At 38.3% G+C, this 20,612-nt stretch overlaps 2 protein-coding genes across 2 annotated transcripts; one reads left to right on the forward strand and one right to left on the reverse strand.

The window, feature by feature from the left end:
• The first annotated feature begins 4,630 nt into the window (after nt 1-4,630).
• LOC138385058 (olfactory receptor 51F1-like) lies at nt 4,631-5,515 on the forward strand. Its single transcript, XM_069470682.1, has one exon. The coding sequence runs from the start codon at nt 4,631-4,633 to the stop codon at nt 5,513-5,515; it is 885 nt and encodes a 294-aa protein (XP_069326783.1).
• Nucleotides 5,516-18,997: 13,482 nt separating this feature from the next.
• Nucleotides 18,998-19,945, reverse strand: LOC138384068 (olfactory receptor 52R1-like). Its single transcript, XM_069469336.1, has one exon. It carries the CDS (start codon nt 19,943-19,945, stop codon nt 18,998-19,000), a length of 948 nt encoding a protein of 315 aa, XP_069325437.1.
• Between the last annotated feature and the right edge of the window lie 667 nt (nt 19,946-20,612).

Raw genomic sequence — 20,612 nt, forward strand, 5'->3', positions numbered from 1 at the left:
TTTTTTCCATCAATGCCTTTCACATATTTTATTTGATTCCCAGTTATATGATTTCTGATCCTATTTTAAATGATATCATGTTAAAACATTATTTTCTAATTGGTTGTTTTTGGTTTATAGAAATACAACTGATATTTTAATACTGTATTTTTATCCAGTTATTTTGCTTAATGATACTAACTACTAATAATAGTTTATTAATTCATGTCATTTATCTTATCTAATGCCATACCTCTTTGTTCTTTTGGATTATGTAAATGCACAGCCATGTCATCAGTGAATAATTTGTTTTATTTTCTTTTCCTTTACACTACTGAGGTCTTTTACTTTTCTTGCCTCATTGCACTTCTTAAGGCCTCTGATACAAAGCTAAGTAGAAGTGGTCATGGTAGGCGTTATCACCCTGTGACCAGATTCAGAGGGAATAGTTTCTAAGTATGATTTCTGAAGAGGAAGTTTCTGTCTATTCGTCATTTACTAAGTTAATATGAATATCAACTGAAATGCACTAATTTTTTTCACATGGAGTATCACATAATTTTTCTCTTTATTTTTATTAATGTGATAAAATGCACTGAATGATTTTTAAATATTTTTACTGAGTTATTTCTGATCATATTTTGTTTGGGATTTTTGTCTCTATGTTGATGAGAGATTTGATTTTAATTTTTCTTATTTCATTGTATCCTTTCAAGGTTTTGCAGCTTCACAAAATAAGTTAGGAAGTGTTCCTTTCTTCCCTCATCCTTGGAAGAGTTTATAAAATTAGAATTTTTTATTTCCTTTTTTCCCCCTCTTTTTCCCTTACGTTCTTGGAAAAATTTACTAATGAACACCTTTGGAGCTGAATATTGTTTTGCAAAAAACTTTTTGAATTAAACTTTTAATTTATTTCTTCCTCACATTAGTTTTGCTAAGTACTGTTTTGAGAAAAATGTCAGATTTCATTGTCAAATTTATTATTATCATGTTATTCATTATATTCTATTTTGAAAACATTTTAATGTAAACTTAAAAAAAATAGCTATAACATGTATACAGGAAAATGCACAACTCATGAGTGTTCAGCTTAACGAATCTTAACAAACTGAATAGACTCATTAACCAACACCCAGCTCAAAACACAGAGTATTACTATCATTTCATTTTCAAGTCAAAACTTCCACAGGAGCAACCAGTTTTCTAAATTTAACAGCATATTTTTTTCCAGTAACTAAACTTTGTGTATAAATTTTAACTAAACAGTGTATACATTTTTGCTTCTTAAAATTTTTACTCAATATTGAATTGAGTGATTGTATATTCATCTATGTTGTTGTATGTAATAGTTTTTTTTCATTGTCATCATTGCATAGAATTCCATTTATGGGTAGATATCAAACTTATTTGTTCTATTGATAATGATTTGATTTTTATTTTCCAATTTGGAGTTATTGCAAATAATGTTACAAACTTTCCTGTGTATTCCTTTTGATAAGCATGTGAATACATTTCTGTTGTGTTATACTGAGAAATAAAATATCTAGTTCACAAGGTGTGCAGATTTAACAGATATCACCAAAGAGGTTTTGATATGGATATATCAAATAACCCATCCACAAGCAGTGCGTGAAAATTTTAGTCACTCTGCATCCTTACCAACACTTGGTGTTGTCTCTAATTTTAGACATTCTGGTATATGTGCAGTGATTTTACATTATGTTTTCAATTTGCATTTCCTCCATGAATAATAAAGTTGGGCACATTTTCATATGTGTATTGAACATAGAAATATCTTCTTTTGTAAAGTTCTTGTTAAAAATTTTAGTCTGTTTTTTCTCAAGATTATCTGCCATTTTCTTAATGATGAGTTGAATGGTATCTCTCAAAAAGATATGCCCACATCCTAACCCTAGGTACCTGTGAATATAACCTTATTTGGAAAAAGAGTCTTTGAAGACCTAATTAAGGTAAAGATCTCAAGATGAGATTATTCTCGACTAAGAAGATGGTACCTAAATCCGATAACAAGTGTCCTTTTAAGAGATGGAAGACGAGAAGGCCATGCGAAGACAGAAGCAGAGATTGGCATTATGCAGTCACAGGCCAAGAAACCCCCAAGCGATCAGAAGCTGGAAGAGGCAAGAAAGAATTCTCCACTAGACCCTTTGGAGAGAGTGTGGCCTTGTTGACAGCTTGATTTCAGACTCTGGCCTCTAGAACTGAGTGAATAAATATAATTTGTTTTAAACCACCAAGTTTGTGGTAATTTTTAAAGGAAGTTCTAGGAAACTAGTACTGGCATGTAGCATAATTTTTTCTTTTATTAATTTATTTTTTTATTTTAATTGACAAATAATTATACATATTTATGGAGTAAAATGTGATATTTCAATGTATGTATCAATAGTATAAAGATCAAATAAGACTATAGCAAATAACAACGTATTGTGTATTCCAAGATAGCTAGAAGAGATTTTGAGTGTGGCCCCATAGCATCAGTTCTGCCAGAGTCACAGTCCCATCCAGATTCAAGAGGAGGTAACATAGATTTCACCTCTTGATGGACAGGTGTCAATGTTGCATTGTAAGAAAAGCATGTGGGCTGATATATATTGGTGTGTCCATCTCTGGAAAATACAATCTTTCAGCCCTCTAGTAAGGTGGCTGACCATCCCAGTTTCCCTAGAACTGTTACTGAAAGACTCACATTTTAAGAAACCCTTTAATTTTGGGAAACAGGGATGGCTGTTCACTGTTCTAGCCATGATTTATGTTGTTGAAAAAAAAAAAAAAGAAGTTCATCCTCTCTTCCAAGTACTCCAAGTCTCTCATCTCATTATGGTATAAGCTTGAAGTTCAAGATCTTGTTCCCAAAATCATATTTACATGAGAATGAAAGTTTATAGGTAAGGTTTCTTAGGCATAGATCACTGATTGCTATTTCTTTTGATCTGTATACCTATTGTCACTGCCTCATTAGCTAAAGGTGACTCAGGAGGTAAATTACCAATATTTTGTTCCATCCTCTAATTTAGTGTGTGTTTCTGATTATCTAATAATTTTTTTCTTTCTGATAATAGGCTTTACCTACATACCTTTTAAAATTCCCAGCTATTATACATGATATCAGCCAGATTCCATTCTTTTATTATCATTTTAATAATTATCGTTATAAATCCCTAATGGCTATGCATAAAACCTGCAGTACACACAACTCCTTTACCAAATATTTTTCCTTCCCAATTCTGGAAGTTGATTGTGGTGTTAAACAAACAGCTTCTTGAGGTGCCAAATAACTGAAGCAAGAGATAACCATAACTAGCACGAGATAGAGTTCTTTGAACTTCACTAAAAATTGCAAGATCACTCCCTGCTCCTTGGGATTTGTTTTCACAATGTCTTAGTATCCTTTACTTTCTAATAGCTCTGTTCAGGAGCATGTCTCTGGTTCAGGGGCTCCATCCCATTGGGGAGGCACAAGGATTTTACCCAGGGAAACCTTGCTCAGATGACAATCCCCCACCTAGTTGGAGAAAAGGACTTTAATTTTTTTTTCTCAAAGTCCTCCCTCTCCTCCAGCCCCCATGGACTTGGGGAAATAAACGAAGCTCTTTGGGATTCAATATAAAGCTCTAGCTGAGGATCACTTGTGTCTCTTCTTCACCCCTGTGTGTGTGTGTGTGTGTGTGTGTGTGTGTGGAGGTGCAGGACCCTAGAACAGGTAAGGGCTGGTGCAGGTCCAGGCTGCTGGGAAGATGAGAGCTGAGACTCAAGAAAGAAGAAAGCAGATGGAGATACTCCCTGCTTTCTGGGTCTGATTCTAGTAGGAGTGACAGTTGTCTGGGCAAATAGGAATAACTGACACTCAGAATTTGGGTTTTTTTGCTTTTTTTTGTTTTGTTTTTGAGACATGGTCTCATTCTGTCACCCAGGCTGGAGTGCAATGGTGGGATCACAGCTCACTGCAGCCTGAAACTCCTGGGCTCAAGCGATTCTCCTGCCTCAGCCTCCCAATTGGCTGGGACTACAGGCGTGTGTCACCATGCTAGGCTAATTTTATTTTATTTTATTGTAGAGACAGGATTTCACTATGTTGCCCAGGTTGGTCTTGACCTCCTGGCCTTAAAGGATCCCCCGTCTTGGCCTCCCAAAGAGCTAGAATTATAGGTGCAAGCCATGCCCAAACCCATCTCAGAATTTAATGCCAATCCTCTTTTGAAAATCTTGGGGACTTTGCCTGGTTCTTGTCTGTGACTCTCATAATTGATGAAAACACAGTGAGCCTTCCATGAGAGTGGGATGGGGTCTTTAGACAGCATGTCACTATCTCAACCCATTTTCCTCCCTCAGTTTATCCATCAATTCAAGGTGGTAAGACCTGCTGATCCTTCTTCACTGAAATTGTTGTGATATAGGATGAGGCAGTTTTGTGAGTGTGAAAAGTGCATTAGAAGCCAAATGACTGAATCAATGAGGACTATTGGATTTTTCTTCCCTTAGGCTGGCTCCACAGATCTGGAGGAGAACATGTTCAGCAGACTCTCAGGCACAGACAGATTTGGAATTTGGTTCTCCTGAGCAGGGTGGGTGCTCAGTGAAGGCGGCTGCTGCCTCAGCAGCTCACCATGCCTCGTCTCAGCAGCTCACCATGCCTCATCTCAGTAACACCACGTCTGAGCTCCCAATCTTCCTCCTCACAGGCTTCCCTGGGCTGGAGGCCTTCCACATCTGGATCTCGATTCCCTTCTTCCTTCTGAGCACAGTCGCTCTCTTAGGGAACAGCATGATCCTGTTAGTGGTGATTCTGGAGCCCAGCCTCCATGAGCCCTTGTACTATTTTCTCTTCATGCTATCTACCACTGACCTGGGGCTGACCCTCTCCACAATGCCTACAACCGTTGGTGTCCTCTGGTTCAATGCCCGCAACATCACCCTAGATGCGTGTATCATCCAGCTCTTTTTCCTCCACAGCTCAGGCTTTATGGAATCCTCAGTACTGATGGCCATGGCTTTTGACCACTTTGTAGCCATCTGCAGACCCCTCAGATATGCCACCATCATGACCGACTCCAGGATGCTAAAGATCGGTGTAGCAATTGTCGTTAGAATGTTGATCAGCCTCTGTCCATCCTTCTTTCTCATTAAGAGGCTGTCATTTTGCAAAATCAATGTCCTTTCCCATTCTTATTGCTTCCACCCTGATGTGCTTAAGGTGGCATGTACTGATTCAAGGATGAACAGTTACGGAGGCTTAGCTGTTCTCATTCTGGTCACAGGAGTTGATACAGCATGTATTGTCCTTTCCTACATCCTAATTATCCGCTCTGTACTAAACATCACCTCCTCAGAGGGACGGAGTAAGGCCTTCAGCACTTGCGGCTCCCACATTGGGGCTGTGTCAGTCTTCTACATTCCCTGGGTTGTGCTTTCAGTTGTCCATAGATTTTTTCCACAAGGCTCCACCCTATGTCCACCCACTATTGTCCAACCTCCATTTCCTTGGCCCCTCTGTGCTGAACCCCATCATATATAATGTGAAGACGAAGCAAATCCGCAGAGTTATCCTCAAGCTCTTCCAAAAAACGTCAAAAAAGATTTGATGGGAGCTGCCCTTCCTGCTGGGATCTACCTGATCCAACTGTACTACCTGATGCTTTTTCTCCAACGCCAACCCATATTTCTTCTCTAACAGCAAAACAATAGCAGTAGTGATGTTCACTGAGTACCCACTATATTCAACTTCTGCTTTTGGCTCCTTTAGGTACCTGTTTTCTTTTATTTAGATTGAACTGCAGTTCTTTGAAATGAGTAAGCATAATTGCAATTTACAAATGAAGAAATTAAGAAACTAGAATATAAAATGACTTGCTTAAGATAAAATATCTGGAGTTTGAATCCAGGTCTAATCACTCAAAATCCCATGTTCTTCCTGATTATCATGCTTCCTCTAAGTGCAGAAGATACAGTTAATGACACTATTTAAGTTACCTGGATGTTCAATTCTGTTCCCCAAATACTTAACAGGCACACAGCACACCAGGAGATTTTTGAAGAGAGGACATTATGACCCTATCCCTCTTCAATCTTCTTTATTCTTTCTTCTTCCTCAGAAAAGTTGTACTAACAGAGCTATCTAATTCTGAGTAGAATAGATTCTAAAGAGACCTTCCACAGGGCTTGAGCTCCCTCTGTGTAGTGGTATTTCTCCGAGCTTTGGAGGAATATCGGGTTCTGTTGCTGGAGTAGTGAGATGCTGTTATATGCACAACTCACAGTTAAGTAAACGAAGTGGTTTGCAAGGGGCAGAGGCTCAGCTGCAGCAGCATTGTTACCAGTATTGGCATTGCTTGTCCAATCGACCTACCTAATTTTTAAATTTATATCCATGTAGATAACTGTACAGAAGAAAGTAGTGTTTGTATATGTGCCCAAATGATCACTAAACCCCTTCTTTCAACATTTGGCAGGGGCAACTACAGAAACAGCAATCACCACACACTTGGAATTGTCTAAAGGAGAACAGAATACATTCACCATCAGATTTAGACAATGGACTGGTTTGGGTTCAAGAATTTCAAATCTTAGGAAGATGAGTGTGGGGCTTAGGAACAGGGTAGGTATTGTCTTAGTATGCTCAGTGTGATTTCATTCAGTGAAATGATTGGACAAAGTGCTTTGTTGACTTTTGCCCACCTAAAATAGACAACGTATTCAATGTTGTCAGCACTTGCTGAATGGATGGATGAAAGGAAGGATAATAGAAGGCGACCACAGGTATGATTCCATAGCTTTTGACTTTGTCTCTTTTGCCCTGGTGTTCCCTCATGCATAAGTTTCCCTCAAGACTGCATGGTAGAGAATAAGGGTCTGGTCCTCTCATTGTGTTTTTTTTTTTTTTTTTTTTTTTTTTTTTTTTTTCCCACTTGTCTATTAGTGGGTTTGTGAAAGTAAAGGGCTGGTTTAGATTTCTATGAAACAGTTACTCATGTCAATCATTTGGGTAAAAAGTCTGGCTGATGAACAGTAGTTTCTAATTTGCACGAGGGAGATGTGGGGATGACAAACATATATAAGTGAAGGTACATATATATATATGGGGTTACATGGCCTTTCTGCAAAGTTCTTAATCAAGGTGGATTTCAGATTTATTTATTTATTCATGTTTCTGGAGATTCTTCCCTCGCCAGAGTTTTATTAGGATGAATTTACAAAAAGGCTCATTCTCTAATTATTTCTATCTTGAAAATGAAATGCTTCTTGGATCTTCATTACTATATTCTTACAATAAAGATCCCCAGAAGATGCTAGTAGCAAATTCCTAACTGTAATCAGATTTCTTGGTCCAGAATAGAGCTACACATGACAGGTTATCAAGGATTTTACCAGTATACAAGTTGATTTTGTAATGAGAAGTAACTTTTCCTGAAGGTAAAGATAACCCTTTGAAAGAAGAATTCACACAGAATATGTTTATTTGGTTCAATAAAATATTTATTGAGTATATATTACGTGATATATAAAGCTTTAGAATTACACTCAATGTAGATAAATATTTAAAAGATTGCATATCTAGAATAACAATAAACTTATCTCATGGAATATGTAAAGACCCTAATTGGATATTTGTATAGATAGATACATAAGTATTGAAAATTAAAATTTACATCTATATTTAATAAGCAATCAATTGTTAAACAGTTTCATTTCAGATATTGAGGAAGAAGATCCCAGACGATTGATGATATTAATGGAGCACAGTGATGGGGTTTCTTTCACTTCACTCTGTGATTTAATTTTTTGACAGTAGATCAGACTTGGAAATGAGCCTCTCAGTCTCTCTTCCTTGTTCCAGAAGAAGGGATGTTATTGGTATTTGGGGTAAGATATAAGTGTCAGTAATTATAGGAGACCAAATGAGGCCATAGTTCTCTTATCTGGAATAAGGGTGGTTTACGAGCAGAGACAAATAGGGAAGGGGCCCAAGTGAGAATGTGGTCAGTCAGTCTGGATGGTTTCTTCTTGCGCTCACTCTCTCTGCTCCCACAACAAATGATCAATACACATGTTTCTTCTTGCCATATACTCCTAAACGATATCCATATATAGTGATTTACTTTTTTAGGTTACAGATGCCAGTTCCGAGGTAGGGAATTGGCAGGCCCTGCTTGATATGGAGTCAAAGGACCCAAACTAAGGTCTCCGATAAAAAAAGGAGGCAATGGGGAAGCCAGCCAAAACCAGCTAGAACCAAGATGGCCACAAAAAACCACCTCGGGTTACCCTCACGGTTCATTTTACCCTGTTATAATGTACTTGTATACTAAAAGAAACTCCCACCAGAGCCATGACAGTTTAAAAATGCTGTGACAACTCCTGGAAGTGACCCTATATGATTTAAAAAGGGTAGGGACCCTCAGTTCTGGGAACTTCCCAACCTTTTCCCAGAAATCTTATGAATAATCCTCTTTCTGCTTAACATAAAATTAAATAGAAGGTATAAAAGAAGACCCCAGAAACTCACAAAGGGCTACTATCTATTGCTCTGAGAGGTAGTGGGCCTTTTTCTATGGGGCAACTTCCCTTTTTTTCTTTGCTTACTTCAATAAACTTGTTTTTGCCTTGCTTTGTCGGCTGGATCTTGAATTCTTTTCTGCACGACGCCAAGAACCCACTTGGCCTTCAGGCTAAACCCCAGTTTTGGGGTCCACTTTCCTGCATCAGTTTTATATTAATACTTCCCTTATGAATACCACACTTATTATGATGATCATAGCTTAATAATTTCTCACATTTAAAGATAAATGTGCTAAGGTCTCTAAACAGTGTATCTCACGACCAGGTCTACAGTCAGAACTTTGTATATAAATTTACCTTATGTTTTCTAATTGTAGTTGATCTACCACCTCCAAAGCACACCATTATGCTGTGTGCATAAACCTTAAACTTTAAAAACTAGTATTGTAACATCTTGCTTGTTTTACCAGTTATTCTCAATCTTTTCATCTCACAATTCAATAATCATTTCTTAAGCATCTACTAGGTGCCAAGCCCTAATAAATCTGAGGGATGTATAAATGCATGAGGCACAATTGGTGCTTCTAGCAGCTTAAAATCAACTTCAGAATACAAAATAAATGTAAATGACTGAAATACACTTAAGTAAGTGTGCTGATAGCTGCAGCTATGTGGTACATTTTAGGTACAAAAGTGAGACTTGTTCCAACTTATACAGCTGTGCTGGTTCTTTGAATTAGCCAATTAGATACCAATAATGCTGCTGATTGACAACTACAGACCCAACCCTTATTCAGGTCCAGGATCAATTATCTTCCTAGTAGAAGACTCTACAACCCATCATTTAAGAGAATTTTACTGACTTAGTTGTGCTTGGACCTTGATCCCTTGCTGGAGTGAAGTCTTGTCCTCATCTCTCTAAACCCAGCTCTGTGTACCCTAGGTCCAGTAAAAAGCCGCTCCCTTATTTCTCTGTACTTTAGATCACTCTCTTGGATCATAAGCTTTTTAATAGTCTCAGAACAAATTGTTCTTACCTTGTTACCTTTACTAGATTTTGCTTTTATTGTTGCAATTTATTTTTGTCTCATTTATCTTGTGAGTTTCTTAAAAGAAGAGTTCTCTATTTCTCTATGAACACAATTTTTAGAAAAGTACAAGACACAAAATTATAATATGCATTTCATAAAAAGTTTCCCCAGGGTTGGGTTCCAGGTATTTGCTGTCTCAGATTCCTGCAGCCCAGTATGTAACACCCTCCCAGAGTCCTTCCTAGCTTAAATTTCTGCCTCTACTTTTTGTTTTCTTGGCAATCACCCTATCCAATTGTTTGGGCTTTCTTTGAGTGTTAGAAAAGCAGAGCATGGTGAATTCTGAAATTTTATAGCCTGAGTTCAAATCCTGGATTCCATGAACTAGCTGTGTGGCCATGGGCAAGTTTATGCCTCAGATTCCTCCTCTGGTTGGTATAAGGAAAATAACAGCAGTGCTACTTTATAGAATTGACAAGAGGGTTAAATAAATTAGTGTACATATTAATTTACTAATAGTGTCTGTACTTAATAAGCGTAATGCAAGTGTTTGGCTATTATTATTACCCCTTACTGTATATATCAGAGCATGTTGTAAATAGCAGTTTGTCCATCGACTTGTTTGCTAGACTATATACTCCCTAAGGGAAGAATTGTGTCTAATTTCCATTGCGTCTCTGGTGCCCAGCTGGCACAAAGTAGGTCTGCAATAGAATTATTATTTTTAAACTATAATTGGATCTTTCTTTATAATAAGATGTTTTTCTCATTCTTTGTCTCTGTGTGCAATATCCATGGAAAAATTGGTCCAACCTATTGTTGGAAATACCCACTGTTACCCCTGGGATTTATTCTCATATATTTTGTATATCTAGACAATTCTTTTTTTTTTTTTTTTTTTTAAAGTGGTCAAGTGATATATTTTATTAATTTAAATTCTGATATGAAATTTAGTGTTAGGCAATCACTTTTGTTTCAGCAGTAAAATAGTTTCACTGGTCACAGTCACCTGCTAGAATTTAGGCAGTAGCTCATTTTATACCCCGAGCAAAGTGAGCCAAGCAATTTATGCTGCCAAATAAGAAATCTATGAATTCAAAAGATTAATGTCAGACCTAGGGCTTTTTCATTTACTTGAATTGCACAAAACTGAAGTTGCATACTCACATTTACTTTTTCTACATAGAGAGTTCAATGGATACTGAAATTAAGTCTCCAGGTGTGGAAGTGAAGCTTTTTTTTTCTCTTAAAATTAAAAGAATTAGTATTGTGCACATAAAAGCAAAGATGATGATAATTCCATTAAAGTTCAGGTCAGAAATCACTTTGAAGTTATGATAAAATTACCTGGATATCAATAACAATTCACCTGAATAAATAAGTATTACTTCAACACTAGTAGAGTTTTTTTTTTTTTTTTTTTTTCCTAGACAATTCTTAAACAAATATGAGGGGAATTTACAAATGGACTTTGGGACATAATTTGCTTTGTTCCATACTTTGGTCTCATTGGTCAGCTTTCTCTCTCCTGCTTAAATTGTATCATTATTAAATTGTGTTGGCTCTAATTTGATCCAAACTATGAAAACTTTGTGATTTATTCTTCCTGAGAGTAAAAGATCTGGGCATTTGGGAGCAGAAGACACTGAGATTGAGAAAAAGGGATGGTGAAAATTACACTTAACAAAACATGACTTCTACTTGGAAAGTGTCCCTGTCTCATTGGACAGAGACAATGTTTAGGTATTCTACTAAGAATGTTAACTTTCTGGTACCTTTTTTTGGTTATTAATATGAGGTCATAAAAGTATTCTTTGGCTTCTTACAGTTGAGAAGTGTCTTCTACCTCTTTTCCACTTATTGAAGTCTAGATAAGTGTTTTTGATTAAACAAGAAGAATAAAATAGAAGAATCATTTGACTGTGAGAAGAGATATATAAGCACATTCATGCGGATAGCTACACTTTTTAAAGTATGTACACATACTAACACATATCCACACCTCATTTCACAAAGACAGGTACAACTTGAAAGAAAATACAGATAATAATGATAATTACGGAATTATTTTCTTGGAAACAATTTTTCTCTTAACGAGGAAGAGGTTTAAGGGGCTCTACTGCACCACCACTCTACTGCCTGCCTCCAGACCCTCACCAACCCGTGGCAACATATTTAGGGAAAGATATTTTTGACAAATACTCTCTCAGTAGGTTTTCTAGAACAAGGGCAAGCAGGTCATTACAATGTCCAGTTTACTAAACTAATCTCAAATGACATTGAAGTGGAAGGGACTGGCTTGAGAGCTGTGCAGATTTTCTCTGTTGTCCTGAGGAAAGAATGAGAGAAGCAGTGACCACTCTCACTGTCTCTGGTCAGAATAAGAGATACACACTCTTCAGAAGAGGGGTCTAGTTATCAGCAGAACTTGGGTCATTAGGAAATCAGATGGGGGTTAAAAGCGAACAAACTGAAAACAATTCTGGTGTGTTAGTTGAACATTAACTTCTCTATCACTACATGGCTTGGAAAGCAGTGATCCTTTAGCTGCCTGAGGTGGGGTCACAGGTCTTTAGATGGACACAGAGGATATAAGAAGGAGAAATCAGAGTTATATGTGTTGTTGTTTATTCATTGTATCGCAATTCACTGGATACTTGCTATGGGCCAGGCAACTTGTAGTTTCTTTAATGTGTTTTACTTCAGTACTCTATAAAATGTTCATGTCATCTGTTGTCATACCTTTGCATCAGTAAAAACAAGAGACTGTAATAAAAGAAGTAGAATGATTGTCTCAGGTGAAACAGCTAACAAATTGCAGAGTTAGATTTAAAATTTTCTAGTAATCTCTTTTCATGGCTGGTGTGTGTAGGACAATATGTACAATAAAATTATTTGCCTTCCTACTTTTACCATGAGTTATCTCATTTAATTTTATGATCACTCTTTAATGTCACTAGAGGCATTGTTATTTCTAGGTATTATAACTCAATTGAAATCACATCTCCCCTGTCATGTCAATGGATAGTACCTCTAGGGACCTTACTGTGAAAATTCAGGCTCTCAGGAGCAAATCTCCTTGTGGAATACAGAAGAAACCAAACCTTTAAATATTTCCATTTTTTCTCATATCCATTAAACTTATGGCTTTTATGAATTGATTCAAAATGACACATTTATAAATAAATAACTTATATAATTTTGCTTGCTTTAATAAATAAAAGAAAAGAGTCAAGATAGTCTTGGGGAAATTTAGAATGCAAAGTTATTCCATCACTTGTCCTAAGACTGGTTCTATGTCTGTTAAATCATGATAAATTAAACATTTTCAAAACAGCATCTGAATGGGGAACCATCACAGTTTTCATCCAGAAAATTCCTGGATCCTTGCTCTTCAAGAGTTTGCATCCTGAGTCTTTATTCACTTAGATAATTTCATGAATTTTTTAGGTGAAATTCAATAACAGATTGAGATGAATTTAGTTATTTCTACCTCTTTGGTCCTTGCCTGACAGAATTGAAGAAAATCAAGTTGGCAGAAGATTTTCCCACAAAATCTCTGTATCATGCTTTCCTGGATATGCTTAGTCCTTACCCACAGATGGTGGTTTTGAACATGGAAGGCACTAGTCAGTAGACACTGAGCAAAGAGGGGAGAATCACTCTGAATATATGGTGGCAAAAGCAATGGGAGAAGAAGGAGTAGAGTGCTGAGGTGGGCAGGGACATGATAACACAAATGTGAGAGGCATATGTGCTAAATACCGTGGACAGGGATTCTCCATGGGGTAGCAACAGCATAGCCTGCAATGTCATGACATTTGTGGTTGTAATGACAAATAAATCAAATCTAACCATAGAGAAGGCCACATGAGACCACAGATTCAGCCTGACCGCTTGTTCACAATAGATCTAGGGGAGAATCTGGCTGAGGCAGAAGACAATGTAGGGAACATGAAGCAAAAAGGCTCACCCATAGCACACGTTGTGTCACCACAGCTCTTCTTTCCTTTACTGCCAATGATTGGAGCAAAATGGCATGGTGGCCACATCTAGTGTCTAGATGGCCATATCTAGTGACCACCTCTGACCAACACAGAAGAACATATGGCAGAATCAAACCTGGCATGGTTGAGGCAGCTATAGAAGTTGATTTTATGGGCTTAGAACCAATAAAATTGATAACATCTTAGGTTAGTTAGAAGCAAGAGCACCTCCTTCCTTGAGCTAGAAGGGCCAGGAAGAAATACATGGGCTCATAGAAGAAGTAGGCAGTGCAGGTCATATCAGAGAAGGGTGATACTTCTTCTCACAGCAGCCAAAACATAGCTGATAAAGAACAGGAAACACATCCAGAACTGGGAATCCTCCCACCCTGGGAAAGCACAAGAAGCAGGTGTATGTTGTGGAGGTGTTCTTCTCCAATGGTACCGCCAGAGGTTAACTCCTGCCCTAACATTTGGGGGAGGAATCTACCCCTAAAGAGACTAATCAAATAACAAAGAAATACTATTTCTGAGAAAGGTGGAAAGTATGAGAGCCAAGTGATTAGAAAATTGTATGAACACAAAACCATTTATCATATATTAATAATCACGAAGTTTTTCTTCTAAATTAAGCCTAAAAAAATTGGGCTATATCCAATGTTACCTAATTATAGTCTTTAGAAATCACAGGCCTAATTTTATAAAATGAAAAATAAGCATTTTAAATGTTAATTCTCCAAATAGAAATGAGACACAGTAAATGCTACATTAGCCCTTGTCCTTTGCTTCCACATAAAAGTCAATTGCATCTAAAGAAGGAAATTACTTTTCATTATGCCTGCGGGCAGGTCTAAACACTCTTCTCTATTATACACATCAAATTAAAATAAATTAGAAAGATCAGGAAGATATTGGGACCGGGAGAGGGAGGGGGAGAGAGAGCAGGAGAGAGCAACAACTAACAGTCAGAACCTTGCCCTTTCTTCTTGTACACTTTTAAATTATTTATAGCACCCAAAAGACTGTTTCCATGATTTTTCCTCCTTGTTCTGGGGCCAGCTATACCTGTCAAGAGTTCGCTGTTTTCCTTTGGAACCCATTATTTTCCTTAAGAGTTCCAACAGGACATGCCCCACTCTGAATTTGCCCAGGGTTGCTTGGTTAAAACACACAGTGGGGGATTTCCGTGCTTTGTAAGCTAAAACCTAAGCTCCTTGGAAAGATAGTCTGGATTTTGCTCTGTAGCATCATTTGCCACAGTAACTACTTGGCTGTTTCTTGTAGATCTCTTATTGTCAGTTGTCTTTGTAAAGGCTGATACCCCTGCTTTGAACTTTCTCATCATTTTTATCCATCTGATGAACTAAAACTACTCAATTTTATCATCATTTCCTTATTGATATCTTTTCTGATACTCAGATAGAATTACCTTTCCTCATTTGTACCCTATTCATAGAGTCACTGTATTATTTGGACCACATGCATTGCATTTCTATTTTTTTTCAAGTCCATCTCTTCTTACTAATTGTAAGGTCTGGGTTCAGTGTTAGACTATGTCTCTTCATGCCCAATACAGGTGCATTCTGAGTGTTTCAGGCCACTTATCAATGAATCCCTGACTTACAGGCTCCCTGCCAACAGGAGAATTTATAAATATACACACTTCCTTATGAACACATGAATACATTCTCTGCTTTGGGAAGTAGGTAGGTCTGATCAGTGATTATGGTTTTATTCTGATAGGTGAGGAAATGGAGGCAAAGTTGCGGGGAAGAGAAGGGTAGAAACTTCTCCAATTACACACTGAGGAAAGTCCTGAGCGGGGACTAGATCCCAGGTCTACTCAGTCTGCAGTGCTCCTGTTCCTCCTGTGCTACTCCTAGGGCAATCTTAGGCCTAATGTCTGGGAACCTTGGGTAAAAGGATGATGCCTTAGGGCCCGTGTGCTCAGTAGCTGCTGCTGGAAGCATCACCATTGCCATTGAGTCCATGAACCAATGCTGCAGTTCAGGCTCACGTGCTCACTTGCTGTGTGAGGTGAGAGCTCCCAGGGAACCTGTACAGTGGCTCACTCACTGTTTAAATCCTATGTGAGACCTCTTTAGAGCACAGTATTCATCATTCACTTATTTGTTCATTTAACAAGTGAATTGTCCTATTTAAGCACTTACCCTCTTCCAGGCTGTCAAGTGTTGGGCATGCAATGATGAGGATGTCTGCTCTCAAAGACAACTTAACAATCAGTTGGGAAATGAGTAAAAAATGGTTGTTCATTGCAGTTACTAAATAAATGAAAGAGCAACTGAATGGCTCCCTCTCCCATGTGAATTTAATAAAACTAGCCTCAAAAAGAAGATTTATTGGTAATTCAAGCCACCATCAAAATATGTCCAGAGTCCAGGTTAGCACATGTCAGACCTCTCTACTCCTTTTCCTGAGCAACATTTACTCTTCCCTCAACAGACCTTCCCTCCTAAAGTCCTGCCCACGTGCTGCAGTGACTGTGCTGTGACTGCTCTGTTTCTAGTGGACAGAGAACTGCTGTCACATGTCTGCTTTAGATCAACCACTGAGCCCTTTCCACTCAGCCAGGAAGACAATTAAAATGGGGAGAGCTGGTGAGAGGTACCTGTCCCTATCTGCTTCCTCTAGACCTCGGTCCTCTTTTCCAACAATTAGGTTTCAGGGTAGCTGGTACATTCAAGAAGCAGAAATTGGCACAAGTAAAATTTACTTTTAATCTCTCCCTGAGGTGCAGTTTTGTACAGCTTTAGGGGTATCTTTAATTTGGATTACAATGTAAATTTCACTTCCAAATTAGGTAAAACACAGCCCTTAATTATAAGTTTCTCTAATACGTCTAACTGATTTCTTAGAAAAAACCAATTCCCACCTGGGAGCTCTGATTTTTGTTGATTTGTTTGCTTATTGTTTTTCTTCTTTCTGCCTCTTTTCTACTTTCTGGCTCAGAAATAAACCCAAAGTTGTTACTTACATTCTTCTGTTTCTGTTTCCTCATCTACGTAACGTAATTGTATGATCACATCTACCTACATATACCGAAATGCTGTGTTGCAAAGACCTACAGGAAATATTAGGGCTGGCAACTGAAGGACTTCTAAAAACTAGAGAATTCGCAATCTTTCCCGTGGTGATCCATACTTAAGATAGACACGCTGAGAACTGGAAACCAAAGACGGAGAGTCCGGCTGCATCTGGCTTGGGGGTGGGTGAGGGAAGGAAACTGCTCTGCACAGTCAGGCACCATGTCCCCCGGGCCTGTCTTTCCTCGGCAGCCCTGGCCTCGGAAGACAGAGCAGGGTTAGCCAGCGACTTCAGGTTGGGAGACTGAGAGTGAGCACTGAAATGGGCCACATCAGGGTGGGGAAACAGGAGCTCACGTGCCTGCAGCCCTCAGCCTCATCATCTTCTAGGAGAGGTCTGGACGACAGGCCTGTGCACACAGCACAGATGCCCATAATACTTAACAAAGGGAATATTGAAAGTATGTATTTCAGTTCCTTACTGGCAAGTCTCTAATCTCCTTTGAATGGACAAATACTGGTTTCTACGTTTGTTGATGTGTGCTCTGTGTTAGGATTTGCTGAGATCTGAGGTAGCCAAACCACCATTGTTCCTTGTGGAGGGGAAAGCACGGGTGCAGACACAGAGCCAGGACATTGGGGCGCAGAGGACGGAGTGTGCATGTTGAGAGCAGAATGGAGCAGGTTCTGTGTGAGCGCAAGGCTGGGTTTTAAGAAGCGCTATGGACTTTTATCTGAATATCCCTGGACCAAGCAGTGCACTGTGTACATACTAATTGATCAAAAAATGCTGTTGATTTGAGTATGTAACTTCAGCATTCTAATAACACTATATTTGGCTCTGTGCAGAATAGACAATACTGAAGAAGGCTTTCCCCTTTGGAAGTACTTTAAAACTAAGCCCTGGGATCACAGCTTGGCTCCAACATTACTTGGAGCCTGACTTAGCAGGGGTTGCCTTTAATGAGATTATGTCTTTCCTCTCTTAGCCACTCGGATCACAGATTTGTGTTACTTGAGGGAAGAGAGGCACTGAGGTGACTCTGCCCATCTACAGTGAAGTTAATCGTCTGTTTTTATTGGTTCAGAATACTTAAGTTTGCTTATGATCATGATAGAGGGATACATCTAAAGTGATTATTTTCTAAACTAAGGCTGGAATTATAAGTATTCAGTATTTCGGTTTTGGGTGGAAACTATGCAAATTAGATGCTCTGCTTGTCAGTTTCTGCTGTTCCCTATTCTATCCCTGTGGCAGAAGGCTGAGTGAAGAGTAATTGTTCTCTATATTTCTTGAATAGAAATTTTAAATGTTATAAATATTTCAATTTTTGTAAAAAGAGGTGAGAGACAATTTACTATTTGTATAACAAATTTATCTTATTTGACAACATCCTTCAAAAAATTAATTTCATGGGGTTAATGAAAGGGGTGCTTAGGACTGAGAGGTGTGGTACTGTATTCAGTTCTGGAGGAATGAGACGAAATGGACCTGAAATGTCCTCTTGTTATGAATATGAGGTGATAGGCATGCTAAATACCCTGATTTGAATTTTATACAGTGCATGCATGTATGTAAACATTGAAACTGTATCCCTTAAATATGTGAAATTTTTGTGTCTATAAAAATATAATAAAATAAAATTAAATTTAAAAATATCCTAATGTGTGAAAAGAAAATTAAAATCCCACAAGCCTCTCTACTCTGAGCAGCTATTATTAATGTTTGTGTAGATTCCTGAATCTTTTTCTATGCATATGTATTTCTTTTAAGAATTGGCATAAAGCCTTGTGGGCAATTGTTTTTCTCTTCTTTTTTTTAAAAAAATATTTTATCATGATCATTTTTCACATCGTTAGATAATTCTTGCAAATACCACAGTTCAATGGCAACTGATATGTAACTGTCCATTGCTTCTTCTGGTTTCCTATAGAACAATATTTGAAAGGTTTTTGGTTTTCTTTTTATAAGGCATGATTTTCTAAAAACTTTTTGGAAAATTCTATTTCTATAAAGAGCCCAGATGGAAAATATACATGTGCTTAACTGATGAAAATTTCTAAATTCCTTTCTAATAAAGAGTACCAACTTATACTTCTACAAATACTGTAAAATAATATTTATACCTTAATCGTCTATAGAATATGATGTTCTTTTAAAATATTTACTGATTTAATAGGTTAAGATATTTTTATTTATTTATTTTCTGATGGTATACATAGGTCAACTAAATTGTTATTATTTGTCACATCTCTCACAGGATTCTTTCTCTGTGTATCCTGAAAATTGTTCCTCTTGCTTATGGAGGGCCGCCATCTCTGGGCCACGTCTTTACACAGGTGGCATTGTGATGACATGTAACGGTTTGTTAAACTCGTTTCATTTGCATCTCCAGATCAGTGGGGCAATAGGAGTGGTGGTGATGCTGTGATCCGTGGCTCAGGGGTCTTTTCCACAACATCCTTGGACAACCCTGTCCCTGATCTGTTTGGTTCTAACTCCGTAGATGATGGGGTTGAGCATGGGAGGCAGCAGGAGATAGAGGTTAGCAAAGGTGATGTGTACCATGCGGGGCACATGGTGGCCAAAACGGTGGGTGAGGAAAGAAAAAAGGGCTGGGATATATAAAGCCAAGATAACACAGATGTGGGAGGCACAGGTGCCAAAAGCCTTGAGGGAGGCTTCACCTGAGGGCAACTGAAGCACAGCTCTCAAAATCATTGCGTACGATATACTGATGATAGTCATATCAAAGGCAGCAACAGAGAAGGCCACAAAGAGCCCATACCCACGATTTACTCTAGTGTCTGCACACACCAACTTCAGCACAGCCATGTGCTCACAGTATGACTGGGGAATGACCTGGCTGTCACAGAAGGGCATCCTGGAGACCATGAAGCAGAAGGGGCTCACCAAGAACAGCCCTCTCATCAGCACGACGGCCCCCAGTTTGACCACTACTGATGGGGTCAGGATGCTGGAGTGTTGGAGTGGGAAGCAGATAGCCACATAGCGGTCCAAGGCCATGACCATGAGAATCCCAGACTCCACTGAAGAAAAGGTATGGATGAAGAACACCTGGATGAGGCAGGCATGATATTCGATCTCATGGGCATGGAACCAGAATATGGCCAACATCTTAGGCTGGGTGGAGGAGGAGAGGACCAGGTCAGTGATGGCCAGCATGGCCAGAAAGAGGTACATGGATTCATGCAAGGTATGGTCAATTCGGATTATATGAAGGAGAGTTATATTCCCAAGTATAGCCACAATATACATGGCACAGAATGGAAAGGCAATCCAAAATTGGGCATTCTCCAGTCCTGGCATTCCAAGCAGGATGAAGGACACAGGATGAGAAGAGATGTTCCGTGAAGGGAACATCATAGGGTAGCTAATATGTTCTCCGTTGGGAAGGTAATCTACTCTCTGCAAGTGACAACAATCAAAGCAAGTGTCATTATTGCTTATAAACTTTTTGTATGGGACAATATGGGCAATTGGGTTTAATGATAAACTGGTATAACTTCAACTGCTTTAATAAATAAAATTTTGCAACATAAAATTATATTACTTTTTATTGTTATTCATATTTTCATCCCTCAAAATGAAGTAGATGATACTAGTGGAAAGTGTAATTATTTTTTAAGAATCAATATTTTTCATGAAATTAGAATCTGCTAAGACGAAAGTATCATGACAAACGATGTTGCAGTGATTCTTGTCCTTTTATTCTATAGAACTAATAGCTGATTTGTTCAAACTTTCCCACAGGTCCTATTTATCCCTCTCTTAAGCCACTTGGGCAACTTCTTAGGGTAGGAAGCTGGTAAGGCTTACAAGCCTATGGCAATTTGTGTATTGATTTTGAGTTAGCATCGTCTCTGGGTCAGTTACTATGAGGGTTTAGTCTGGAAGATAACTGACTGACCAACTGTGCCCTGGCAATTTAATGTATTATCCTTAGTGTAGACTCTTACTAGATTAAGGGTTAGCAAAAAGTCAGAGCATAAAAATGTGAGGAACTGTGGCCATACATTCTCTGTTGCAACTA

The sequence above is a fragment of the Eulemur rufifrons genome, chromosome 6 (assembly GCF_041146395.1).
Source record: "Eulemur rufifrons isolate Redbay chromosome 6, OSU_ERuf_1, whole genome shotgun sequence".
Taxonomy (NCBI): domain Eukaryota; kingdom Metazoa; phylum Chordata; class Mammalia; order Primates; family Lemuridae; genus Eulemur; species Eulemur rufifrons.